At 52.8% G+C, this 27,182-nt stretch overlaps 1 protein-coding gene across 1 annotated transcript in view; it reads left to right on the top strand.

Annotated features, from left to right (window-relative positions):
* LOC147120780 (immunoglobulin superfamily member 3-like) overlaps window positions 1-26,967 on the top strand; it is a 435,081-nt gene extending 408,114 nt beyond the window's left edge. Inside the window, exons 7-11 of the mRNA XM_085978499.1 lie at window positions 16,572-16,706; window positions 16,887-16,960; window positions 23,111-23,152; window positions 23,255-23,297; window positions 26,942-26,967. Of these exons, the coding sequence (XP_085834625.1) occupies window positions 16,572-16,706; window positions 16,887-16,960; window positions 23,111-23,152; window positions 23,255-23,297; window positions 26,942-26,967 (320 nt within the window). The remainder of the gene's footprint in view (window positions 1-16,571; window positions 16,707-16,886; window positions 16,961-23,110; window positions 23,153-23,254; window positions 23,298-26,941) is intronic.
* The last annotated feature ends 215 nt before the right edge of the window (window positions 26,968-27,182 follow it).

Here is a 27,182-nt window from a genome sequence, read left to right as displayed (position 1 = left end):
TGTGAGAGGTTGTGGTCTGGGCAGGATGCGGTGGGTTGGGGTAGTGGGTGATGTGAGGGGTTGTGGTCTGGGCAGGATGCGGTGGGTTGGGGTAGTGGGTGATGTGAGGGGTTGTGGTCTGGGCAGGATGTGGTGGGTTGGGGTAGTGGGTGATGTGAGGGGTTGTGGTCTGGGCAGGATGCGGTGTGTTGGGGCAGTGGGTGATGTGAGGGGTTGTGGTCTGGGCAGGATGTGGTGGGTTGGGGTAGTGGGTGATGTGAGGGGTTGTTGTCTGAGCAGGATGCGGTGGGTTGGGGTAGTGGGTGATGTGAGGGGTTGTGGTCTGGGCAGGATGCGGTGGGTTGGGGTAGTGGGTGATGTGAGGGTTTGTGGTCTGGGCAGGATGCGGTGGGTTGGGGTAGTGGGTGATGTGAGGGGTTTGGGTCTGGGCAGGATGCGGAGGGTTGGGGTAGTGGGTGATGTGAGGGGTTTGGGTCTGGGCAGGATGCGGTGGGTTGGGGTAGTGGGTGATGTGAGGGGTTGTGGTCTGGGCAGGATGCGGTGGGTTGGGGTAGTGGGTGATGTAAGGGGTTGTGGTCTGGGCAGGATGTGGTAGGTTGGGGTAGTGGGTGATGTGAGGGTTTGTTGTCTGGGCAGGATGCGGTAGGTTGGGGTCGTGGGTGATGTGAGGGGTTGTGGTCTGGGCAGGATGCGGTGGGTTGGGGTAGTGGGTGATGTGAGGGGTTGTGGTCTGGGCAGGATGCGGTGGGTTGGGGTAGTGGGTGATGTGAGGGTTTGTGGTCTGGGCAGGATGCTGTGGGTTGGGGTAGTGGGTGATGTGAGGGTTTGTGGTCTGGGCAGGATGCGGTGGGTTGGGGTAGTGGGTGATGTGAGAGGTTGTGGTCTGGGCAGGATGCTGTGGGTTGGGGTAGTGGGTGATGTGAGGGTTTGTGGTCTGGGCAGGATGCGGTGGGTTGGGGTAGTGGGTGATGTGAGGGGTTGGGGTCTGGGCAGGATGCGGTGGGTTGCGGTAGTGGGTGATGTGAGGGGTTGTGGTCTGGGCAGGATGCGGTGGGTTGGGGTAGTGGGTGATGTGAGGGGTTGTGGTCTGGGCAGAATGCGGTGGGTTGGGGCAGTGGGTGATGTGAGGGGTTGGGGTCTGGGCAGGATGCGGTGAGTTGGGGTAGTGGGCAATGTGAGGGGTTGGGGTCTGGGCAGGATGCGGTAGGTTGGGGTAGTGGGTGATGTGAGAGGTTGTGGTCTGGGCAGAATGCGGTGGGTTGGGGTAGTGGGTGATGTGAGGGGTTGGGGTCTGGGCAGGATGCGGTGGGTTGGGGTAGTGGGTAATGTGAGGGGTTGGGGTCTGGGCAGGATGCGGTAGGTTGGGGTAGTGGGTGATGTGAGGGGTTGTGGTCTGGGCAGGATGCGGTGGGTTGGGGTAGTGGGTGATGTGAGGGGTTGGGGCCTGGGCAGGATGCGGAGGGTTGGGGTAGTGGATGATGTGAGGGGTTTGGGTCTGGGCAGGATGCGGAGGGTTGGGGTAGTGGGTGATGTGAGGGGTTTGGGTCTGGGCAGGATGCGGTGGGTTGGGGTAGTGGGTGATGTGAGGGGTTGTGGTCTGGGCAGGATGCGGTGGGTTGGGGTAGTGGGTGATGTGAGGGGTGGTGGTCTGGGCAGGATGCGGTGGGTTGGGGTAATGGGTGATGTGAGGGGTTGTGGTCTGGGCAGGATGCGGTGGGTTGGGGTCGTGGGTGATGTGAGGGTTTGTTGTCTGGGCAGGATGCGGTGGGTTGGGGTAGTGGGTGATGTGAGGGGTTGGGGTCTGGGCAGGATGCGGTGTGTTGGGGTAGTGGGTGATGTGAGGGGTTGTGGTCTGGGCAGAATGCGGTGGGTTGGGGTAGTGGGTGATGTGAGGTGTTGGGGTCTGGGCAGGATGCGGTAGGTTGGGGTAGTGGGTGATGTGAGGGGTTGTGGTCTGGGCAGGATGCGGTGGGTTGGGGTAGTGGGTGATGTGAGAGGTTGTGGTCTGGGCAGGATGCGGTGGGTTGGGGTAGTGGGTGATGTGAGGGGTTGTGGTCTGGGCAGGATGCTGTGGGTTGGGGTAGTGGGTGATGTGAGGGGTTGTGGTCTGGGCAGGACGCGGTGGGTTGGGGCAGTGGGTGATGTGAGGGGTTGTGGTCTGGGCAGGATGCGGTAGGTTGGGGTCGTGGGTGATGTGAGGGGTTGTGGTCTGGGCAGGATGCGGTGGGTTGGGGTAGTGGGTGATGTGAGGGGTTGTGGTCTGGGCAGGATGCGGTGGGTTGGGGTAGTGGGTGATGTGAGGGTTTGTGGTCTGGGCAGGATGCGGTGGGTTGGGGTAGTGGGTGATGTGAGAGGTTGTGGTCTGGGCAGGATGCGGTGGGTTGGGGTAGTGGGTGATGTGAGGGGTTGTGGTCTGGGCAGGACGCGGTGGGTTGGGGTAGTGGGTGATGTGAGAGGTTGTGGTCTGGGCAGGATGCGGTGGGTTGGGGTAGTGGGTGATGTGAGGGGTTGTGGTCTGGGCAGGATGTGGTGGGTTGGGGTAGTGGGTGATGTGAGGGGTTTGGGTCTGGGCAGGATGCGGTGGGTTGGGGTAGTGGGTGATGTGAGGGGTTGTGGTCTGGGCAGGATGCTGTGGGTTGGGGTAGTGGGTGATGTGAGGCGTTTGGGTCTGGGCAGGATGCGGTGGGTTGGGGTAGTGGGTGATGTGAGGGGTTGGGGTCTGAGCAGGATGCGGTAGGTTGGGATAGTGGGTGATGTGAGGGGTTGTGGTCCAGGCAGGATGCGGTGGGTTGGGGTAGTGGGTGATGTGAGAGGTTGTGGTCTGGGCAGGATGCGGTGGGTTGGGGTAGTGGGTGATGTGAGGGGTTGTGGTCTGGGCAGGATGCGGTGGGTTGGGGTAGTGGGTGATGTGAGAGGTTGTGGTCTGGGCAGGATGCTGTGGGTTGGGGTAGTGGGTGATGTGAGGGGTTGTGGTCTGGGCAGGATACGGTGGGTTGGGGTAGTGGGTGATGTGAGGGGTTGTGGTCTGGGCAGGATGCGGTGGGTTGGGGTAGTGGGTGATGTGAGGGGTTGTGGTCTGGGCAGGATGCGGTGGGTTGGGGTAGTGGGTGATGTGAGGGGTTGTGGTCTGGGCAGGATGCGGTGGGTTGGGGTAGTGGGTGATGTGAGGGGTTGTGGTCTGGGCAGGATGCGGTGGGTTGGGGTAGTGGGTGATGTGAGAGGTTGTGGTCTGGGAAGGATGCGGTAGGTTGGGGTAGTGGGTGATGTGAGAGGTTGTGGTCTGGGCAGGATGCGGTAGGTTGGGGTAGTGGGTGATGTGAGGGGTTGTGGTCTGGGCAGGATGCGGTGGGTTGGGGTAGTGGGTGATGTGAGAGGTTGTGGTCTGGGCAGGATGCTGTGGGTTGGGGTAGTGGGTGATGTGAGGGGTTGTGGTCTGGGCAGGATACGGTGGGTTGGGGTAGTGGGTGATGTGAGGGGTTGTGGTCTGGGCAGGATGCGGTGGGTTGGGGTAGTGGGTGATGTGAGAGGTTGTGGTCTGGGCAGGATGCTGTGGGTTGGGGTAGTGGGTGATGTGAGGGGTTGTGGTCTGGGCAGGATGCGGTGGGTTGGGGTAGTGGGTGATGTGAGGGGTTGTGGTCTGGGCAGGATGCGGTGGGTTGGGGTAGTGGGTGATGTGAGGGGTTGTGGTCTGGGCAGGATGCGGTGGGTTGGGGTAGTGGGTGATGTGAGAGGTTGTGGTCTGGGCAGGATGCTGTGGGTTGGGGTAGTGGGTGATGTGAGGGGTTGTGGTCTGGGCAGGATGCGGTGGGTTGGGGTAATGGGTGATGTGAGGGGTTGTGGTCTGGGCAGGATGCGGTGGGTTGGGGTAATGGGTGATGTGAGGGGTTGTGGTCTGGGCAGGATGCGGTGGGTTGGGGTAGTGGGTGATGTGAGGGTTTGTGTTCTGGGCAGGATGCGGTGGGTTGGGGTAGTGGGTGATGTGAGGGGTTTGGGTCTGGGCAGGATGCGGAGGGTTGGGGTAGTGGGTGATGTGAGGGGTTTGGGTCTGGGCAGGATGCGGTGGGTTGGGGTAGTGGGTGATGTGAGGGGTTGTGGTCTGGGCAGGATGCGGTGGGTTGGGGTAGTGGGTGATGTGAGAGGTTGTGGTCTGGGCAGGATGCGGTGGGTTGGGGTAGTGGGTGATGTGAGAGGTTGTGGTCTGGGCAGGATGCGGTGGGTTGGGGTAGTGGGTGATGTGAGGGGTTGTGGTCTGGGCAGGATGCGGTGGGTTGGGGTAGTGGGTGATGTGAGAGGTTGTGGTCTGGGCAGGATGCGGTGGGTTGGGGTAGTGGGTGATGTGAGGGGTTGTGGTCTGGGCAGGATGCGGTGGGTTGGGGTAGTGGGTGATGTGAGGGGTTGTGGTCTGGGCAGGATGCGGTAGGTTGGGGAAGTGATTTAAAGCTGCTCCAGTTCCAGTCACAATGTTGCCACCGCTTGAATCCCACAAACTGAACGTTTTCCATGTTTTCAATTGTCAATGTAATTACAAGTAATATAGAAACCTCTGTAAATATGGGACATGTCCTAACTCACACCAAGTCCCATTCACCCATCGCCCCTGTGCTCGCTGACCCACATTGGCTCCCGGTTAATCAACACCTCAATTTTAAGATCCTCATCCTTGTTTTCAAATCCCTCCATGGCCTCACCCCTCCCTCTCTCTGTAATCTCCTCCAGCCCCACAACCCCCCCGAGATATCTGTGCTCCTCTAATTCTGCCCTCTTGAGCATCCTTGATTATAATCGCTCAACCATCGGTGGCCGTGCCTTCAGCTGCCTGGGCTCTAAGCTCTGGAATTCCCTGCCTAGATCTCTCCACCTCTCTACCTCCTCTCCTCCTTTGAGACGCTCCTTAAAACCTCCCTCTTTGAACAAACATTTGGGGCTAGATTTTCAGTATAGACAGTTTTGGGGCGCTAACCTTAGCGCCCGCCCGAAGTTAGCGCCCGCCCCAAAGTAGCGCCCCGTTGCCGGAAATTCAGTGGCTTCGCCCTAAGAGAGTGGTGGAGCGCTAAAAGAGGCGTTCCACTCCTACCTTTAGGCGCTAAGCCGGCGGTCCAGAGGGATAGCGCCCAGGCGGGGCGCAGCGCGGGTGCGGTCATTTTTGCACTGACAGCAGACCCCGTGGTGCCGACCAGCTGTTAAAGGGGGAAGGGACGAATTGGTCTGCTGCCACGCCCTGCACACTGCAGCCTTGCAAAGAGGCCTCAACACTGCTGCTCAGCCCCAGGGAGTCATGGCAACGCCAGAGAAGGCCCGTCAGCGTGCCCTGCGCTTCTCAGAGGGTGATCTGGACATAATGGTCACAGCTCTGGAGGTGAGGCGCAAGATCTTGTTTCCAGAGAGTGGGAGGAATCCAACCCACCATGACTACACCAAAGCCTGGAAGCAGATCGCCCAGAGGGTGACGTTCACCGGCGATGCCCCCAGGACCCACAAACAATGTCGTAAAAAATACAACGATCTGACCAGGATTGTGAAGGTGAGTAGCCTTTCCAGTCTCCTCCTCATTCTTGCATGTACACCTGACATGATGGGCAAAGGGAGCTGAAAGTCCTATTGGCCAGCCCTCAGCCAGCAGCATTGGGACAGTCATGAGCATCAAATGGCCATTCGGCACTCTACACTTTGGCCAAGCTATTCCACCATGGGAGGCAGTGCACAGTACATCAGGGCTTCACTCTGTCCAAGCTATTCCACCATGGGAGGCAGTGCACAGTACATCAGGGCTTCACTCTGTCCAAGCTATTCCACCATGGGAGGCAGTGCACAGTACATCAGGGCTTCACTCTGTCCAAGCTATTCCACCATGGGAGGCAGTGCACTCTACATCAGGGCTTCACTCTGTCCAAGCTATTTCACCATGGGAGGCAGTGCACACTACATCAGGGCTTCACTGCGCACTTACAGCCCGTCCTTTCTCTTGCAGGCTAAAGTAGCGTTTAATCACCAGGCCCGTGCCAGGGGTGGCCGCGCCAAGCTGCAGAAGCTCACTCGGCTGGAGGAGCGCGTGTGTGTGCTCATGGGAGCCCGTGTAATTGTCCCCACAGCGTGCGGTGTATCCGACCCTCCACTGCCCGGCAATGGTAAGGACCTCGCCTTTTGGCCCTCTCGCGTCGCACTGGCCCATCCGAGCTACCTCCTTTGCCACTGTCCCACCAATGCGCTGAATCCCACCAGTCCTAATTCCCTCGCTGACGCCGTCTCCTCACTCTGAAGCTACTCTTGTGCATTCTTGCTTTCAGCTGGTGACGACCAGGACCCTGAAGCTGCCAGTGATAGCACCTCCGACCAGGAGGAGGAGGAGGAGCAAGCCGGACCTTCGGAGGAACAGTCACGTCCCGCAGGAGAGGAGGAAATGCTTGACACCTCCTCACTGGACGAGTGCCTGGAGGAACTGTCGCAGGGCAATGCAGCTTCTGGGACCAGTGGCGTCCAGCCACCCAGCAGCCGTGCGCGTGGCCCGCGGCCTTCCCCCCAAAGGGGGGAAGGATCAGAGGGGAGTGCTGCTGCTCGGCACACTCGCCGTCACCAACGCGGCAAGGGTCCCCTAGTTCGGCCCCCTCCTCCCCAGCGGGAGAGTCGCGACTCCAGTCCGGACACCTTCACTTCGGAGGAGGTGCGGAAGCTGGATAAGATGGCCGACGACTCGGACCGGCGCCACACGGAGCTCATGAGCGTGGTGGGGCGCATGCCTGAGGCCATCGAGTCGCTGGCGACCAGTGTGCGCGAGTTCGGGGCAGCAACTGCCGCGAGTGGCCGCATGCTGACTGATGCCGTCAAGACCCTGGCGGATGTGATGCGCGCGCACACCAGGACCACAGGGGCACTCACTGCTGCCACATGCGCTGTCTCAGGCAGGCATCGCCAGGGCAGCCGCCGCGCTGGACCATCCCAGCAAGCCGCCCCTCGGCTGATTGCTGCGGATCCTGCAGTGCGGGCCCGGCCGAGTGCCACCGCGCCACAGCACCAGCCAGCGCATCCCAGACGCCAGCTGGCCCACATTGCGCCATCCGTCGCCGCCATTCCCCCACTGGGGCGTCAAGGGCAAGCGGCTGCAGCTGATGGTGGCCAGGCTCAGGTGCGCCACTCAGCAGACGGCCCCTCGAGGCCCAAACGCCGTGTAGGCCGCCCCCCAGCGGCATCTGGCGGTAGGGCATCTGAGCCTCAGGCGCCTTCCCCCAGCCTCGCAGCAGCCACTGGGCAGAGCTTGCGAAGGAGCAGCAGGCCGGGCAGGGGAGGCAAAAGGCTGGCCAAGGTCTCGCCCTCGCGGGCCACTCAGTAGAGGGTGTGGGCAGCTTTCCTTTAATATGGCGGTGGCCATCTTTATTTTGCCCATGGTTGTGCTTTTGGAGGGCTTATTTTTTGCGTTAGGCCGACGTTGAGGCCCGGTTTGAAGAAAGGTGGAGTGACTCCTCCCCAGTTTGTGGGAGTGAGTTGTTTGTTGGGCTTTTTGTGGGGCCCGTTTATTGTTTTTGGGGATTCATGTGGGAAGGGCTTTTTATTTTTGTGCAATAAAAAATTATCTTTATTCATGCAGTCTCCATGGTTGTTCTTCTTAGTGTTTGTTGGCTTCGCCGGCTGAGGGCTTGCGGAGCGGCTGCATTCATCTTCCCTCATGGCCCCTGGCCATTCCCTGACAGGGGGCTTAGAAGTACCATGTAATAAGGTGGCGTCGTGCGGCCCTTGGCCCTGGTCGCTCCCTCCTGGGAACGTACTCCTGCTCCTCCTCCTCCTCCTCCTCCTCATGCTCCTCCTGCTCCTCCTCCTGAGGTGCTGGTCCAACGTCAGGTGGCAGTGCCTGAGTCCTGCGGATAGCCAGGTTGTGTAGCATGCAGCAAACCACCACAAATTGGGAGACCCGGTCCAGCGAATACTGGAGAGCTCCTCCGGAGCGATCAAGGCAGCGGAACCGCTGCTTGAGGACCCCAATAGTTAGCTCGATGATGTTGCGGGTGGTTTGATGGCTCTCGTTGTAGGCCTCTTCAGCAGCGGTCCTGGGCGCGCGGAGCGGGGTCATGAGCCAGGTGCACAAAGGATAGCCTTTGTCCCCGAGTAGCCATCCTCTTGGGGGAGGCTGTGCCTGGAACATGTCATGCACAGTACTCTGCCGCAGGATAAAGGCATCGTGGCTGCTGCCTGGGAAGCTGGCATTGACTGCCATGATGCGCTGCTTGTGGTCACATACCAGCTGCACATTCAGAGAATGGTAGCCCTTCCTGTTGCGATACTGCTCGCCATGCTCCAGAGGGGCCCGCAAAGCCACATGCGTACAGTCAATGGCGCCCTGCACCAAGGGGAATTCCCCGAGTCTGGAAAATCCCAATGCGCGCTGATGCTGGCTCTCCAGGGCCATGGGGAAGGAGATGAATTGGCTTCTCCTTCTGAACAGTGCTTCGGTCACCTGGCGGATGCAGCGATGCGCGCCGTACTGGGAGATGTTTGCTATGTCCCCAGCAGCGTATTGGAAGGAGCCGGTGGCATTGAACTTCTATGCCACCGTCACCTTCACTTCCACCGACAGAGACGTCCTGCACCTGAGCTTTGGCCGCAGATCTCGGCGAAGCAGGTGGCAGATCTCTGCAATCACCTCCTTTCGGAATCGGAGCCTTTTAACACATCGCGCGGCACTCATGTTTAGGTAGGAGCGCTGCTGGCGGTATAGCCTGACTGGGTAAGGCCTACGTGGCCGACGCCTGTAGCCCCCTCTGCCTCTAGCCAGGGCTGCCCCTCTCACAGTGCGTCTGCGAGCCCTACGGACATGGAGCTGCAGCTCCGCGTTGGCACCCCATGCAACCCCCATCAAATCCTGGCAAACACTCAAATTTCCAAAAGGCCACTTGCAGCACTCTGGCCTGAGTCCAAAAATACCTGAGCTCTTGCTGCTTGAAACCAGTTAGCTATCCTCCTTGTTGTGTCTCCAGAAATGCTTTGCACAGGAGTGTTTTCTGAAAAAAGGCTGGCCTTTATACTGGAGAGCACGTCCCCTTTAATTTGCGCCCCCCGGGGCCCGCGCTGGTTGTGTTGCGTTCCTTTTTCCAAACGCTCCGGCCGCCAGCCGCACAATGGGGCGGTCCGACTGAAGTTTGGAATCGGGGCGCACAAAGGGCGTTGCACGAGGATGTGACGTCATTTTCTGCGCGCGCATCCGGGCGGGCGCTAAACTTTGCGCCGGCGCTAACGGGCAACTTAATTTGGGGCGGGGCGCAAACTGCGCTGCGCACGGGCGCTACACGCATAGCGCCCGAGAATCACTTCTCTTAAGGCGCTAACTGCTGGCGCTATCAACTGAAAATCTAGCCCAAAGAGTCTGCAAAGGGATATAGATAGACTGAGTGAGTGGGCAGTAAGGTGGCAGATGGAGTATAATGTAGGGAAACGTGAGGTTATTCACCTTGGTAAGAAGAACAGAAAAACTGAATATTTTTTAAATGGTGAGAAACTTTCAAATGTTGGTGTTCAGAGAGATTTGGGTGTCCTCCTGCAAGAAACACAGAAAGCTAGCATGCAGGTACAGCAAGCAATAAGGAAGGCAAATGGCACGTTGGCCTTTATTGCAAGGGGTTTGGAGTAAAGAGTAAGGGGCCTAGAAATTCAGTCGCGCCACTTCTGGGGCGCTAAAGTCGGGCGGGCGCTAAAGTTAGCGCCCGCCGGAAAGTGTAGGCCACTTCGCCGAAATTCAATAGATTTGGCCAAGGAGTTTGGGCGAGCGCTGAAACTGGCGTTGCACTCCTATCTTTAGGCGCTAAGCCGGCGGTGCGGACTGATAACGCCGAGGCCGGGCGCAGCGCAGGTGCGGTCATGTTTTGATTGACAGCAGACACCCTGACACCGGCCAGCTCTTAAAGGGGGAAGGGTCGACTTTGTCTGCTGCCACGCCCTGGATAGTGGAGCCCTGCAGCTAGGCCTGAACACTGCTGGTGGGCCAAAATAGCGCCTAAAGCCATGCAGAAGGCCCGTGAACGAGCGCAGCGCTTCTCAGAGCATGCTTTGAGGGTGCTGCTTAAGGCTTTTGAAAAGAGAAGAGAGATCTTGTGCCCGGACAGTGGCAAGAAGGCTCCCAGGAGGCAGTACAGGAGAGCCTGGAGGGAAATCGCCCACAGGGTGTCATCCACCAGTGATGTCCCCAGGAGCGCGGACCAATGCCGCAAGAAGTACAACGACCTCACTCGGATGGTCAGGGTGAGTACCCTTTCCAGTGTCCTCCTCATTCTTGCATGTGCACCTCACATTATGGGCAAAGGGACCTCAAAGGCCTAATGGCCATCCCTCCTCCCGCAGCTATGGCACTGGCATGATCATCAATAGCACTTTCTGCACTTTACACACTGGCCAAGCTATTCGACCATGGGAGGCAGTGCACACAACAACAGGGCACCACACTGGCCATGCTATTCGACCATGGGAGGCAGTGCACACAACAACAGGGCACCACGCTGGCCATGCTAATCGACCATGGGAGGCAGTGCAGACAACAACAGGGCAACACACTGTACTTAGAGGCCGTCCTTTCTCTTGCAGGCCAAGCTGGCCAAGAATATGAAGAGCCGGAATGTCACCGGGGGAGGCCGTGGCCAGTTCCAGGAGCTCAGTGACCTGGAGGAGCGCGTGGCTCGACTCATGCGTGGCCGGGTGGTTGGCCCCGTTGCTATTGGAGATGCCGACCCTGTGCTGGGCCCCAATGGTAAGGACATGACCATTTGGACCTCTCTCGTTCCCCTTGCGCTTCAGATCTACATCCTTTGCCACTGTCCGACCAATGCGCATAATGCCACCACTCATGCCTCCCTCGCTGACGCCCTGTCCTCACTCTAAAGCTACTCTTGTGCCTTCCTGCTTTCAGCTGGTGAGGAGGAGGTCCATGAAGCTGAGAGTGCCATTCCCTCGGAAGAGGAGGACGACGAGGACCAAGAGGAAGGCGGCACATCGGGGGAACCCTCATCCGCGCCAGGGGATGGCAATGGAGGGGACACGTCTTGCCTGGAGGAGAGCCAGGGGGAAGTGTTGCAGGGGGGTGTAGCTCCTGGGCCCAGTGGCGTCCAGGCAGGCGGGAAGGGTCGGGCAGCACGGCTGCCTTCTCCCCAGAGGGGGGAAGTGTTGCAGGGAAGGGCAGTTGCTGGGCCCAGTGGCGTCCAGGCACGCGGGAAGGGTCGGGCAGCTCGGCGGCCTTCTCCCCAGATGGAGAGTCCGCCCTCCAGTCCGGAGACGGTCCTCGCCCAGGAGGTGCGCCTCCTTGATGAAATGTCCGCGGCCTCCGAGCGGCGCCACAACGAGTTCATGGGGGTTGTGGGACAGTTGCCTCAGGCCATTGAGTCCCTGGCTCATAGTGTGGCCGCTTTCGGGGACTCACAGGCCAGGGGTGTCGAGCAACTCGCGGCAGCACAGGCCAGGGGTGTCGACCAACTCGCGGCAGCACAGGACGCGAGTCGCGAGTTCATGAGTGGTGCCGTGCAGACACTGGCTGATCTGATGCGGGCACAGAACAGGGCAGTTCGGGCACTCACTTCTGCCACACTCGCTGTGTCACGGAAGCATCGACAGGGCACCCGCCGCCCTGCTGCAGCACAGCGGTCTGGCCTCCACCAGATTGCTGCGCTTGCTGCAGTGCCAGCCCGGCCGAGTGCCAATGTCTCTGGCGACCAGCGAGCGCCTGGCATCAGCCAGCTTGCCCCCATTGCTGCAGCCGCCACTGCCACTCCCCCAGCCAAGGTGCGACGAGCTGCTGCAGAGACTGATGCTGCCCAGCCACAGCTGCAGCAGTCAGCAGCCGGACCCTCCAGGGCCGGACCTCGTCTAGGCCGACCCCCAAGGGCATCTGCCGTTACACATTGCGGCCCTCAGGAGCCTTTCCCCAGCCTTCCAACACCCACAGGGCCCAGGTTGAGGCGGAGCAACAAGTCGGGCAGGGGCCGGAGAAGCCTGCACAAGGACTCGCCCTCTCGGCACACCAAGTAGAGGGTGTCGGCAACTGTTTTTTTTATATGGGGGTGTTTGTGTTCTGGAGCGGGGGGGCTTATTTTGGAAAGGCCGAAGATGAAGGCCAATTGGATTGACAAGTTTTGTTATTCCTCCCCAGGTTGTGGGAGTGAGATATGTTTTTCACTGTTTTTTGGGGGTCTTGTCTGTTTTTCTGTTTCATGTGGGAAGGGCCCTGAGTTTGTTGAATAAAGCTTTTTATTTATTCAGCTTGTCCAGGTGTCATGTTTCAAGTGGTTGTTGCGTTAACCGGCTGAGGGCTTGCGGAGCGGCTGCATTCAGGTGCGTTCATTGCCACAAGCCATTCCCTGACAGGGGGCCTAGAAGTGTCATTCAATAAGCCGCCGGCGGACGGCCCTTGGATCTTGTGGCTCCCTTCTGGGCTGGTACTCCTCCTCCTCCTCATGGTCCTCCTGCTCGTCCTCCTGAGGTGGTGGCCCAGCGTGAGGTGGCAGTGCCTGAGTCCTGCGGATAGCCAGGTTGTGCAGCATGCAGCAAACGACGACGAACTGGGAGACTCTATCCGGCGAATACTGTAGAGATCCGCCGGATCGATCCAGGCAGCGGAACCGTTGCTTCAGGACGCCAATCGTTTGCTCTATGATGTTCCTTGTGGCTTGATGGCTTTCGTTGTATGCCTCCTCCGCAGGGGTCCTGGGCGCGCGGAGCGGGGTCATGAGCCATGTGCACAAAGGGTAGCCCTTGTCCCCAATAAGCCATCCCCTTGGTGGAGGCTGTGCCTCGAACATGTCAGCCACAGTAGTCTGGCGCAGGATAAATGCATCGTGGCTGCTTCCTGGAAAGCGGGCATTGACAGCTAGGATGCGCTGCCTGTGGTCACACACCAGCTGTACATTGAGGGAATGGTAGCCCTTCCGGTTGCGGTAATCCTCGGCATTGTTGATAGGTGCCCGCATAGCCACATGCGTGCAGTCAATGGTGCCCTGCACCATGGGGAAGTCGGCGATCCTGGCAAATCTGACTGCACGCTGCTCCTGCCTCTCTAGGGTCATGGGGAAGGAGATGAATTGGTGTCTCCTTGCGAAAAGGGCATCGGTGACCTGCCGGATGCAGCGATGCACGGCGAACTGGGAGATGTTCGCTATGTCCCCAGCAGCGGCTTGGAAGGAGCCGCTTGCATAAAAGTTCAGAGCCACCGTGACCTTCACTTCCACCGACAGAGACGTCCTGCACATCAGCTGTGGACGCAGATCTCTGTGAAGCAGCTGGCAGATCTCTGCAACCACCTCCCTTCTGAAGCGCGGCCTTTTAACACAATGCACGGCAGTCATGGTGAGATAGGACACCTGCTGCCGGTATTCCCTGAGTGGGTAAGGCCTACGTTGCCGACGCCTGATGGCCCCTCTGCGTCTAGGCATGGCTGCCCCTCTCACACAGCGTCTGCGAGCCCTTCGCACATAATGCTGGAACTGAGGGTTGGAACCCCATGCAGCCCCCATAATAAACTTGCAAACAGTGAAATCACAAAGAGTCAAATTTCCAAGCTCTGGCCAGAAGCCAAAAATACCTCTCCTATGTTGTCCCAAATCAGTAAGGTCTGTTCCTTGGTCTCTGTCCAGAAATCCAAAGCACTAAAGTCATTGCAGCAAAATGGCTGGCCTTTATAGTTCAGTGTAAGTGCCCTTTAATTAGCACTCCCCGAGGCCCGCAGGGCCTCTGCTGCGTTCCACTTCACAGTTCTTAACAGCGCCACACCCACATTGGGCGGGCGCCACTGAATTTCCGGTTTGGGGCGCACAAACAGCGTTGCACGACGAAATGACGTCATAAGCTGCGCGCGCAGCTGAGCGGGCGCAAACACTTTGCGCCGGCGCTAAATGTCAACTGAAGTTGGGCGTTGGCGCAGACCGGCCTGCGCCCAGGCGCTAAGTGCCTCGCGCTGGAAATCTACCCCTCTTATGGCGTTAACGGCTGGCGAACGCAACTGAATTTCTAGGCCAGGAAGTCTTGCTACAATTGTACAGGGCCTTGGTGAGACCACACCTGGAGTACTGTGCACAGTTTTGGTCTCCTTATCTAAGGAAGGATATGCTTGCCTTGGAGGCGGTGCAACGGAGGTTCGCTAGATTGATTCCTGGGATGAGAGGGCTGTCCTATGATGAGAGATTGAGTAGATTGGGCCGATACTCTCTGGAGTTTAGAAGAATGAGAGGTGATCTCATTGAAACATACAAGATTCTGAGGGGGATTGACAGGGCAGATGCTGAGAGGTTGATTCCCCTGGCTGGAGTGTCTAGAACTAGGGGTCACAGTCTCAGGATAAGGGGTCGGCCATTTAAGACTGAGATGAGGAGGAATTTCTTCACTCAGAGGTTTGTGAATCTTTGGAATTCTCTGCCCCGAGGGCTGTGAATGCTGACTCTTTGAGTATATTCAAGGCTGAGACAGATAGATTTTTGGACTCGAGGGGAATCAAGGAATATGGAGATCGGGCGGGAAAGTGGAGTTGAGGTCAATGATCATATTGAATGGCGGAGCAGGCTCGAGGGGCCGTATAAGAACATAAGAACATAAGAAATAGGAGCAGGAGTAGGCCAATTGGCCCCTCGAGCCTGCTCCGCCATTCAATAAGATCATGGCTGATCTGATCCTAACCGCCAATCCACTATGACAGGACTATCTCCTGAATCTAACAGAATTAGACACACGAAAACAGGAGCAGGATCAGGCTACACGGCCCCTGGGCCCGCTCCGCTACCCACAGGGCCATGACCTATCCGAACCTAGATTCATGTCCAAATTCCTGCCCGCTCCCCGTAACCCTTAATTCCCTTTTCTACTAGGAAACTGTCTATTTCTGTTTTAAATTTATGTAATGATGTAGCTTCGACAGCTTTTTGGGGCAGCATATTCCATGGACCTACCACCCTCTGAGTGAAGTAGTTCCTCCTCATCTCAGTTTTGAAATAGCAGCCCCTTATTCTAAGACTATGCCCCCTAGTTCTAGTTTCACCCATCATCTGGAACATCCTCCCTGCATCCACCCGATCCAACCCCTTCATAATCTTATATGTTTCAATAAGATCGCCTCTCATTCTTCTGAACTCCAATGAGTAGAGTCCCAATCTACTCAACCTCTCCTCATATGTCCATCCCCTCATCCCCGGGATTAATCGAGTGAACCTTCTTTGTACTGACTCGAGAGCAAGTATGTCCTTTCTTAAGTATGGACACCAAAACTGTATGCAGTATTCCAGGTGCGGTCTCACCAATACCTTGTACAACTGAAGCAATACCTCCCTATTTTTATATTCTATCCCCCTAGCAATGAAAGCCAACATTCCATTGGCCTTCTTAATCACTTGCTGCACCTGCATACTAACCTTTTGAGTTTCGTGCACCAGGACCCCCAGATCCCTTTGTACTTCAGTACTTTCAAGTTTCTTGCCATTAAGATAATAACTTGCTCTACGATTTTTCCTGCCAAAGTGCATAACCTCACGCTTTCCAGTATTGTATTCCATCTGCCAAATCTCTGCCCACTTACTTAGCCTGTCTATGTCCCCTTGCAGGTTTGTTATGTCCTCCTCACTCACTACTTTCCCTCCCATCTTAGTATCATCTGCAAACTTTGACGTGTTACACTCGGTCCCCTCCTCCAAATCGTTAATATAGATTGTAAAGAGTTGGGGACCCAGCACTGACCCCTGCGGAACACCACTGGTTACTGATTGCCAGTCTGAATATGAACCATTTATCCCAACTCTCTGCCTTCTGTTAGATAGCCAATCCTCTATCCATGCCAGAATATTACCCCCAATCCCGTGATTTTTTATCTTAAGCAATAATCTTTTGTGTGGCACCTTGTCAAATGCCTTTTGGAAGTCTAAATACACTACGTCCACTGGTTCACCTTTATCCACCCTATATGTTACTTCCTCAAAGAACTCCAGCAAATTTGTCAAACATGACTTCCCCTTCATAAAACCATGCTGACTTTGTCTTATTAAATTATGATTATCCAAATGTCCTGTTACTGTCTCCTTAATAATGGACTCCAAAATTTTACCTACCACAGATGTTAGGCTAACCGGTCTATAGTTTCCAGCCTTCTGTCTACTGCCCTTTTTAAATAAGAGTATGGCCTACTCCTGCTCATATTTCTTACATTCTTATATTCTTATATACATTTAAGGGGAGTCTAGACATGCATATGAGGGAGAAGGGAATAGAGGATTATGCTGATAGATTTAGATGGGGAAAGCCAGGAGGAGGCTTGAGTGGAGCATAAACGCTGTCATGAACTGGTTGGGCAGAATGGCCTGTTTCTGTGCCGTATATCCTATGTAATCCATAGCAAGTAGTCAGTGAGTGATGCTAGGACAGACTGACAGCCACATTATAGATAAATCTAACTGCTCCATGTTTAAACTAACATTATCCCTCCAAGTTTCCATCATGTTGGGTGCCCTGCTCAATCTGAATTCCACCCTGATTTGATTTTCCCATTGGTACCATTTCACACTTCACTGTCTGAAGAGAATCTGATGTCTTTCCCTGGTCTTCTGCCTTAAACATGTCATTTCCTTTCACAGTTTCTGAAAGTCAAGTGCATCCAGTCGTGAGGACGACCCTTGTCTGGATCATTCTGGGTGCTGTGCTGGGAGTCATTGTTGTTACTGGAGCCATTTTACTCATCAGATACACACTTTGTGGAAAAAAACAATCCCGTATGTGACGAAATAATTCAGTTTGACTTGAAAGCTGTGTATAGTTAATAAAAAATAAAAGGCCTGAACCAATCGTTAAAGAACCTGTTTTGATAATATATAAAATGTTATTGTCAGCAGCAAAGTATGATTAATATCATTGCAGTTAATGTTGGTGAGATTTTATCATTTATTTCCCAGCACCATCGGGAACAGCTGATGATCAGAACGCAACTGCTGATTATGAAAATGTTTTTTCTGCAGGAGACACCCAGGTGAGTTCAGTTGTAAGGGTTCGGGCTTCTTTTAACTGATTTATGGCAATTACCTGGTCAGCAGCCTTTGCCTCTGAGCTCTGACCAATTCCAACCTTTTACCTGGTTTATAGTAATTCACCTGGTCAACAGCCTTTTGCTGCAGCACTCTAAACCAATTTACAAACAGTGGTTTCGAATCACTACCCCTCCTTCAGTTCTGAGTGGAGGAACTTATAATTAATGATATTAAAATGGAACAAGTAGTTTGGATGAGAGAAAAATCAAGTTTTATTACCTAAATAAACTACAATCAAAAGAATAAACTGTACCACACGAACACAGTAATTACAGTAAAACTATAAAACGGGGTTGCAGACGGCAAAAACGAGGGATACAATGGCTACAATGTTATTTAAACAATCTTAGCAATTACCCTCAAATCACCACCCCAAACTCCTGCTAGGTTGCCTTGTTGAGGACTCAGAACACCCTGCTCACCTGTGGTCCAGCGAAGTAAAGAGAGAGAGATAGCTTCTCAGCAGCTATCTTTATACCTGGTGAGGCCCCTGCCGTCCTGCCTTGCAAGGGCTGTGTGCAAAATTCCCCGCCCAAAGGGTCCAATACACAAGAGAAAGCTGTGATTGGCTAACTCAAAGTGGTTAGACTGGGTTAATGTGTCTTCCGGAGCTCCCTGGGCTGAAACAAAAGGGAAATACAACTGCTCTATTGTCCAGAATGCTAAGTGATTTAGACCCATTCAAGTGTTAAACGGATCCCATTCAAGATACAAAAGTTTCTTCTGCAGTTTAGATGTATCCACTCGATATACAAACAAATGCTAATAGCATTCAATTGCTTTGTAAACAAAGCATTGTCCTTTGTCTTCGGCCATGTGGTGACAGCCATTTTTATCCCTGGAAATTTAAAAGCACAATGCCCAGGGATTCTTCAATCAAAAAAAAATTGATCTTCGGAACTGTAAATTATTGCGAATTCTTACAGTCCGCCCTTGGATACTTCCAGCTTGCTTGTAGTATCCTCTTGAAGAAATGAGCAATAATTTCTGACCCCTCACAAACAACCATCCCCTGTATTTACCTAATAGCTATCTGCCACTGATCCCCATCCCGTCTATTCCCCTTAAATTCAAGAAAAAAAACCATGGTACGGTAGGCATCTTACAGATACTTCAGTTTTCAACAAGGGGTCTCATACCCCTACACGCTTGTAAAATGATACAGTGTAAATCAAATTTACAATCACTTTTTTACATCATAAGTTATTACAAAATGTTGCAATCTTAGTTACACAATGTAATCAAAATGATCCCAAGCACGGAGAGGGTCCTACGCCTCTGCTCAACTTGGAGTTGTCACAAACTGGTCCCAAGCACGGAGAGGATCCTACGCCTCTGCTCAACTTGGGGCTTCAACACAAAATACAAAAAATCATTAAACAACATGCTTAAATGAACCCCGATCATCATGTGCCGATGATGGGTCGCGAAATTCGAGTGGGTATTGCTCCTCCCACTTGGGCAGTAAAAGTACCTTCCACCCCCCTGTTGATTGTCTTAAACTTTAAAACAGGCAGAATGGATTTACAGAGCAGCCTGCTCCGCCAGCCCCGAGCCGTTCCCTTGTCCCTGTGTGGAGGCGGGGTACCCCTCCTGTTTAAAATATGCCTTAGCACAGACCAAGACCGGGGAACATGGGATCTCGACTCCCAGTCTTTCCCCCTCCCGTCAACCCTCGACTGGCTGTAGAAAATGATGGGTGCCTGTGTGGCGGCTCTCCCTGGCCCCACACTGATCCGGCCACCCACTCATCCTTCCCAGCCACACTTACCCTCACTTTGCCCGTGGGCCCCCGGGTGAGTTCATCCCTCCCCCGACCGCACCCACGCGACTCTTGGGTCTCCCCCTCCTCTATACAAACATTCCCGGGCCATCACCACCCACCCCCGGGGAACGCATCCCTATCACAAGGCGCCCGCGCTTCCCCATCGTGACTCCTCAACAGCGAGGTCTCCCGCACGTGAACTTCGGTCAGGATAGTGCTGGGTTGGGGGCCGTGCCCCACCCAGCTGGAGCCATCTCCTCCCCGTAGGAGGAGTAGGCAAGTTCCCCCGGATCCTGTCCGGTTTTTCCCGAAGATCGCTGCGGGATCTCCTGGATTCGTCCAGTGGTGAGGTGATCCCCAACATTCCGTATCCGTATCTTCATTCGATGCCCAGCTCGGGCTGGGCAAACATGGCTGCTTCATTTTCCAATCTCCTGCAAAAACTTAAAAGGGACATGCAGCCAGGTCTCACTGACCTGCTGCCTTAGATGGAGACATGGTCGGGTCCCTCGACCTCAGACCAAAAATACAAACATTTGGCACACATGTAAACTTAAACTCTTAAAACTACCAGTTAAATCAACAAAACTTAAAATACACCTTAAAAGCACGCTATATTAACACCAAAGCTATAATACAGATGCCGCCCGTCTCCGGACGGCCAGACTAATCTCTGGCACTGTCGCAGATTGCTGCTGGCTGCAGCGAAGCTGGACTGCCTCCTGTCTCTGGTCCCTCGCAGCTTATGGCTGTTGAGTGGGGGCTTCTGTTCTCTGGCTTCTCCCTGGCTCGGGAGACCGCCCTACTCCACTGTAAAGTGGGTGACCATGCTTTCTTAGGCTGGGGCACCTGCTGAGACCTTCTGAGGGGTGTCTCTATGGGGGAAACTTTGGCTGGTGGACCCTGAGCTTGGGTCACAGCCCCAGCTGGCTGGGAACCTTCTCCCCCATGTCCAAATAGCCCGCACTGTATAATGTACCTGGCAGCCTGCCGGTGCAAATCTCTCTCTGGGTTTGTCTGCTCTTCCCTGCCCACTCCTGTGCTGGGGGCAGGTATACTCTCACCACCCGCTGCTGGTGGCTGGAAATTTTCCTCCCCATGTTTAAAACCTGGTGTCAGCTCCCTCCCTATGTCTCCTGCAAGAGGGATTGCTATCCCTGCCCCCCCCCAGGGTCCCACATCATTGGGGGGACCACTCTAGAAGTGGGCTGGGAAGCTGGTCCCTTTAAACAGGCCACAGTGCCTGCGTGAATCTGCTGTTCGGAAGACTGGGGGATTCCTGTCTCCAGACCAGCGCCTGCGCATGCGCGGGCCGTTTCAGTGAATGGAGTGGCAGCAGCCTGCAGATTTCTGATCCCAGGCTGCTGTTCCTGAGCCACCTAACTTTTCCAAATTCGAACTTTTGGCATAACTAGGGTCCCACTGGGGTAGGGAAGTGTCCCAATTTGTGGGGTGGTCAACTTTTCCCTCAGAACAAGCCACAGTGCCTATTTTCACAGCCTGTGAACTTGAACTTGACTGTTGGGCAAACTCATGTTTTCTTACCTGGGTGGCTTTAAATGGGGAATTTTGGACTTCGACCTGCCTTTGGTCTGGGCCAAAACTATTCCCTGTGTGCCTCCCTTGTCCCGGATTTCTGCTACTGGACCTGCTCTACAGGGGTCCCAGAACTCTCCTTCCCTGTTCCCCTGCTTAAGCAGCTTACTCTGTTCATGAATGGCTCCTCCCCCCACACAAGCCACTAAAATTCGCAGGGCTACCCACATACTGAAAACGAGAGAAACTACAGCTGATGCTTTCTCCAGATCCAGACGACTTATTAAATCAAAAACTGCCTCCACTCCTGGCTGGCTCGCCATTGTAAGGGTTTGGGGCTTCTTTAAACTGGTTTAAAGTAATTTTCCTGGTCTTGCAGCCTTTGCCTGCACTCAGACCAATTCCAACCTTTTACCTGGTTTACGGTAATTCACCTGGTCAACAGCCTTTTGCTGCTGCACTCTAAACCAATTTACAAACAGCGGTTCCGAATCGCTACCCCTCCTTCAGTTCTGAGTGGAGGAACTTATAATTAATGATATTAAAACGGAACAAGTGGTTTGGATGAGAGAAAAATCAAGTTTTATTACCTAAATAAACTACAATCAAAAGAATAAACTATACCACACGAACACAGTAATTACAGTAAAACTATATAACAGGGGGTTGCAGACGGTGAAAACGAGGGATACAATGGCTACAATGTTATTTAAACAATCTTAGCAATTCCCTTAAATCACCGCCCCAAACTCCTGCTCGGTTGCCTTGTTGAGGAGTCAGAACACTCTGCTCACCTGTGGTCCAGCGAAGTAAAAAGAGAGTGATAGCTTCTCAGCAGCTATCTTTATACCTGGTGAGGCCCCTGCCGTTCTGCCTTGCAAGGGCTGTGTGCAAAATTCCCCACCCAAAGGGTCCAATACACAAGAGAAAGCTGTGATTGGCTAACTCAAAGTGGTTAGATTGGGTTAATGTGTCTTCCGGAGCTCCCTGGGCTGAAACAAAAGGGAAATACAACTGCTCTATTGTCCAGAATGCTAAGTGATTTAGACCCATTCAATTCTTAAACGGATCCCATTCAAGATACAAAAGTCTCTTCTGCAGTTTAGATGTATCCACTCGATATACAAACAAATGCTAATAGCATTCAGTTGCTTTGTAAACAAAGCATTGTCCTTTGTCTTCGGCCATGTGGTGACAGCCATTTTTATCCCTGGAAATTTAAAAGCACAACGCCCAGGGATTCTTTAATCAAAAAAAATTGATCTTCGGAACTGTAAATTATTGCGAATTCTTACACAGTTGGGTTTTGAGGATGTTGCTTTCTGTAATGAGAAGGATCTGTGTGATGGGACACATCTGATGGTGTGTTTGTGTCTTCTTTCTACACCACTTTGTCCAGTTATTTCTGCACTTATTTCCCCTCGTGGCACTGTAGACCATCTGAATATTGGCAGTTAAGATGAATGTCCTTGCTCTATACAGATGTGCTTTGATGCATCTGTTCCTGGACTCTGAGACGCTTATCACACACTGGCAGATGATGAGATGTGTGGCATAGACTCCCAAGTTTGAATGAGTGATAGCTTAGTGGGCAGTAGTTTGTCATACCTTTGATCAGCAAATCTGCTGAATTCCCATTGCCGAACCCTAACTCTACAATCCTCCACCTCATCACTACATTCTCCTGGCTCTGGTCTGTGGTGCACCTCCTTCCCATTGCCCCACTATTGGTAATAAATCTTTCTGCCTCATGGGCCCGACTCTTTGGAATTCCCTTCAATCTTCTCTGTGTTCCCCCTCCCACAGCCATACACTCCATCCCATCTTTCAGTGCCAGGCACTCACTCCTGCTTCACTGCCATGCATTCGGTCATCCTTCCCCCACCGCCATCCATTCCTGCTACTGTCCTTCCCCCACCACCATCCCTTCCGGCTACTGTCCTTCCCACTACCATCCACTCCCCACCTCCCTCCACTACCATCCACTCCCCACCTCCCTCCACTACCATCCACTCCCCACCTCCCTCCACTACCATCCACTCCCCACCTCCCTCCACTACCATCCAATCTCCACCTCCCTCCACTGCTATCCACTCCCCACCTCCCAGACCACATTATTGACTCCTACGTGACATGGCATTGCTCGGGGCTCGTTCATGCTGCTCCCAGTTTGTTGCAATGCAGGCCTCACTTTATCAATTAAAACTCAAGACTTTTTGGTCTTTGGAGAAATAAACATTGAGGTTTCTTTTAGGCCGGTTACACTCGTTATCAACGCCCTCCCTGACCCCATATCTTGCACTGTATCGGAAATATTGAGTGTTTGTTCACCCGAATAATGAAGTGATTTGCCAAGTTTTCTGGTCCAATCTTTCACATCCACTGCTCTGACACATTTCCAATCTCTTTCTCCACTTGTCCTATTGTGGCCTGAGCTGTGAAGCTCAAAGACTGGGAAAGGCAATCTGCTCTCACACTGTGCTTTGCCCCCTCTGTCACTGTTTATATGCAGGCCCCAGAACTCTCTTTTTTTTCAACAGCCTGTTTCTTTTTGCCATGTTCTCAGTGGCTATGCTGCATTTTTATCAAGTTGGGGATATCCTTTACTTAGAGCTTCTCTACACGCACTCTACAAGACTGACTTGATTTGACTTTTTTTGGTTATGGATTTAAGCAAAATGTGTAGAATACTGAAGTAACAATTAACGTGGAGTCAATCGTCCCAGAGAATTCTTAACCCAGCATCAGCAATATATTGGACAATGTAACTATCGTTTGTATTTTGTTGTAGAACTCAGGAGATCGTCTGGCAGATTCAAATGCCACGTACATGGTAAGAAACTCCAATTTTAGAACATTAATACTTTCCAAATAACCCTTCATTGGGCGCGTGTTACTAGATTGCTAATTCTATCATTGCTCTGTTCTCTGTTAGGCATTACAGCGACCGGATCAGTCCATATACAGTGATCTTAAAGGTATGTTTCCTTAACACTTGACAAGGGTGGAGTCAAAGCTTGTGATTTCTGTCACTTTTTGTACAAATGGTGAAATTGTAGGAAAACCTTCCCCTAAAATGGATCCACAGCAGCAACATTGCATGGACTAGACTGAGAGCAATGAGTCCAGTGTGGTATCGAGCCATCAGCAGCCCAGTACGGTGATGGATTGAATATTGTGTGGTAATGAACAGCTTTTACTAAATCATTAACACCCGCACACACACAAATCCTCTCATTTGTTGACACCGAGTATTGTAACCAGATTAAAAGTATCCAGTGCAATTTATTTTCTAATTCAACAATTTCCACTGGTTTCAAGGGTTAAGCAAATTATTGGCTCCAATTTTTCCAACAAGAACTATGTCATATCAATTCTGGGAAAATAGTCCATAATAATCAAGGGAAAGCTACGTACTCGCAGGCCACTTACATTCATATAACTATTAATTACTTGTCACTATTATTTCAGAGATAAATACGTCTACCGCTGATTAATTTCTACCTGAAGTGCCATCAGAATGATACAGAGACTGACAGGGTTAAACTATGAGGACGGGTTGCATACGTTGGGTTTATTGCCTTCAGTTTAGGAGGTCGACGGGTGATCTAATCGAGGTGTTTAAAATGATAAAGGGATTTGAGAGGGTAGATTGAGAGAAACTATTTCCTCTGGTGGGTGAATCAAGAACAAGGCGGCAGATCCTTAAAATTAGAGCCAGTCCATTCAGGAGTGAAACAGCTCCAGCAGCAGTCCCGGGACAGTGATCGGGAGTGGGAATGATGACCAGTCATTGTTATCCCTGTTCAGCCTGCGGGTCCCCAACTGCCACTGTTGGAGTCAACACAGACTCTATTACTGAAACACGGCTGAAAGAAGGGCAGGAATGGCAGCTCAACATTCCTGGTTACAGGGTTTTCAGACGAGATAGAGAGAGATAAAAAAGGAGGGAGGGTCCCAATATTGTTTAAAGAAACAATTACAGCTGTGAGGAGGGATGATATGTCAGAAGGATCATCGAATGAGGCCATATGGGTTGAACTGAAGGTCAAAAATGGGGCAGTTACACTGCTGGGAGTGGACTGTAGACCTCTGAACAGTCAGAGGGAGATAGTGAGCCAATATTCTGAGAAGGGCAAAATAGGGCAGCAATAGTAGGGGATTTCAACTACCCTAACATTAACTGTGTAAAAGGTATAGAGGGCGCAGGATTCTTAAAATGCATTCAGGAGAACATTTTTAGCCAGTACATAGCAAGCTAAACAAGAGAGAGGGCGGTTCTAGCCTTAGTTTTAGGGAATGAATCTGGGCAGGTGGAAGGGGTATCAGTGGGAGAGCATTTTGATGGTCGTGATCATAATTCAGTTAGATTTAGCGTAGTTATGGAAAAGGACAAAGATAGACCAGGAGTAAAAGTTCTCAATTGGGGAAAGGCCAATTTTACTAAGCTTTTTGTGGTACAAATCAATGATTTAGACTTCAATGTAGGGGGCATGATTAAGAAGTTTGCAGATGATACAAAAATTGGCCGTGTGGTTGATAGTGAGGAAGAAAGCTGTAGATTGTAGTAAGATATCAATGGACTGGTCAAGTGGGCAGACAAGTAGCTAATGGAATTCAATCTAGAGTAGTGTGAGGTAATGCATTTGGGAAGGGCTAACAAGGTAAGGAAATACACAATAAATGGTAGAATACGGAGAAGTGTAGAGGAACAGAGAGACCTTGGAGTGCATGTCCACAGGTCCCTGGAGGTAGCAGGACAGGCAGAAAAGGTGGATAAGAAGGCATACAGGAAAGATTGGATGGGCTGGGATTGTTTTCTTTGCAGCGGAGGAGGCTGAGGGGAGACTTGATTGAGGTGCATAAAATTACGAGGGGCCGAGATAGAGTGGACAGGAAGGACCGATTTCCCCTAGAAGACAGGTCAATAACCAGGGGCATAGATTTAATGTAACTGGTAGAAGGATTAGAGGGGAGGTGAGGAGAACTTTTTTCACCCAGAGGGTGGTGGGAGGCTGAAACCCTCATCACATTTAAGAAGTACTTGGATATGCACTTGAAGTGCAGGGCTATGGACCAAGAGCTGGAAAGTGGGCTTAGGCTGGATAGCTCTTTTTCAATGGGTCGAATGGCCTCCTTCTGTGCTGTAAATGTCCATGATTCTATGATTCACTCAACCCTGAGACCTTACCAGACTCATCTTCCGATTAGGCACTTTACAGCCTTCTGGGCTCAATATCGAGTTCAACAATTTCAGATCATAACCTCGGCCTCTATCATATTTTTATATATTTTTTATCCACACCTTTGGTTTGTGCCTTTTCCTCTCTCTCTCCCACACGGCAGCTGTCTCTCACTCTGCCAGCGCATTTCACACTTCATCTCGAGCCATCCTTTGTCTCTTTACTTGTCCTATTGTCCTTGAATATCTCGGAATGTCTCCTCCCCCCTCCCAGACCTTCCCTTTTGTTCTTTCATCCCCTCCCCCATTTCCCAGCCCCCAAACTTGCTTCTTAATCTGTTTCATTTCCTGCCTTTTTTCTCTCAGTCCTGACGAAGGGTCTTCGACCTGAAACGTTGACCCTGTTTCTCTCTCCATGGATGTTGCCTGGCCTGCTGAGTTTTTCCAGCGTTTTCTGTTGTTATTCCCTTACCAGACGCATTGGGCTGGATTTTGTCAATGGGCAGCTTTTGGAGGCGGGACTCCCACTTTTTGGGTTGTAGTCCCGCCTCCATCGACATGTGGCCAACCCACGCTATTTTCCCTTGATTGACCTTGTTAAGCCCGCCCAGCGGGTTCAGCAGGCCAAAGGGACACCTGGTTACTGGTGACGTCAGTGATTGACATTTCATCTGTCAAGAGCTTTTGACAGATGAAAAATCAGCGTTTGACGGCTCTGTGAAGCTGTCAAACACTGACAATCTGTCTTCTAACTTGAGTCCTTCTACTCAGACTCAGTTAGCGATCTCTCCAGACCAGAAAGCAGAGGCTGCAGCTTTTGACAGTTCAACGGCCATTCTGCTTTCTGTGCCGGTGAGCTGAGGGACTCCCAAGAACTGAAGGAAGGAAGCCTGCAGGAGAAAGTAAAGGTAAGTAAAACTTATTAAAACACTTTACACTCACCTCACACACTTACCTCTGCACACATGCACCCATTATTCACCTGCACAACGGACATCTTGGCCCCTCCAACCCCTTCAGACCCACGGTCCGCCTCGCTAACTTGGCGTGGTTCGGAACCATCGGGAAGCCCACACTTCAGGGCTAAAAATAGGGATTAGGCAAAAAAGTGCCTGTTAACTACCTGTTAACAGGCATTTAATTGGCACTAATCCCCTTCCCGCCTCGGGGAGGCGGCTCCCAGCACAGGTCGGATACCCGCCTCCTGGGACATTGGCACGGAGGCGGGTTGGGGGGCGGGATGGGTTCCTGCCCCCCGATTCTGCAATTTTCCCACCACTCCTGCCTCCAAACCCGTCTCCTCGGGGCTTGGAAATTCAAGCCCTGTGACTCGGATGCGCCCGGGATAAACTCGGACAATATCTGAAATTGTCTTTTATTGTCACATTTTACACTGGATTACTTTAGATTACTGCTTTATTTTTAATTTTGTTCAAACAGGCAATAAACAAACAGCTGACAGCTGACCCACAGAGGAAGTCCATCCATAAGATGCTATTCTGGGAGGAAGAACATATGATGGACATTTCGATCAGGAAAAGGTTATCAGACCGAACAAGCCTGCTGCCCACCTGCTCACCAGATCCCTCGATCCCTTTTCTTATCTGATTATCTCCTGAACCCATTGATTCTGTTCATACCAGGAACATTCTTCGGTTCCTGACTCCACAATTCTCTCACC

The sequence above is a fragment of the Somniosus microcephalus genome, chromosome 3 (genome assembly GCF_052327205.1).
Source record: "Somniosus microcephalus isolate GS21.2 chromosome 3, FLI_Smic_1.0, whole genome shotgun sequence".
NCBI classification, from domain to species: Eukaryota; Metazoa; Chordata; class Chondrichthyes; order Squaliformes; family Somniosidae; genus Somniosus; species Somniosus microcephalus.
The sequence above is the reverse complement of the archived record's forward strand: the minus strand, read 5'-3'. Positions and strand labels throughout refer to the sequence as shown.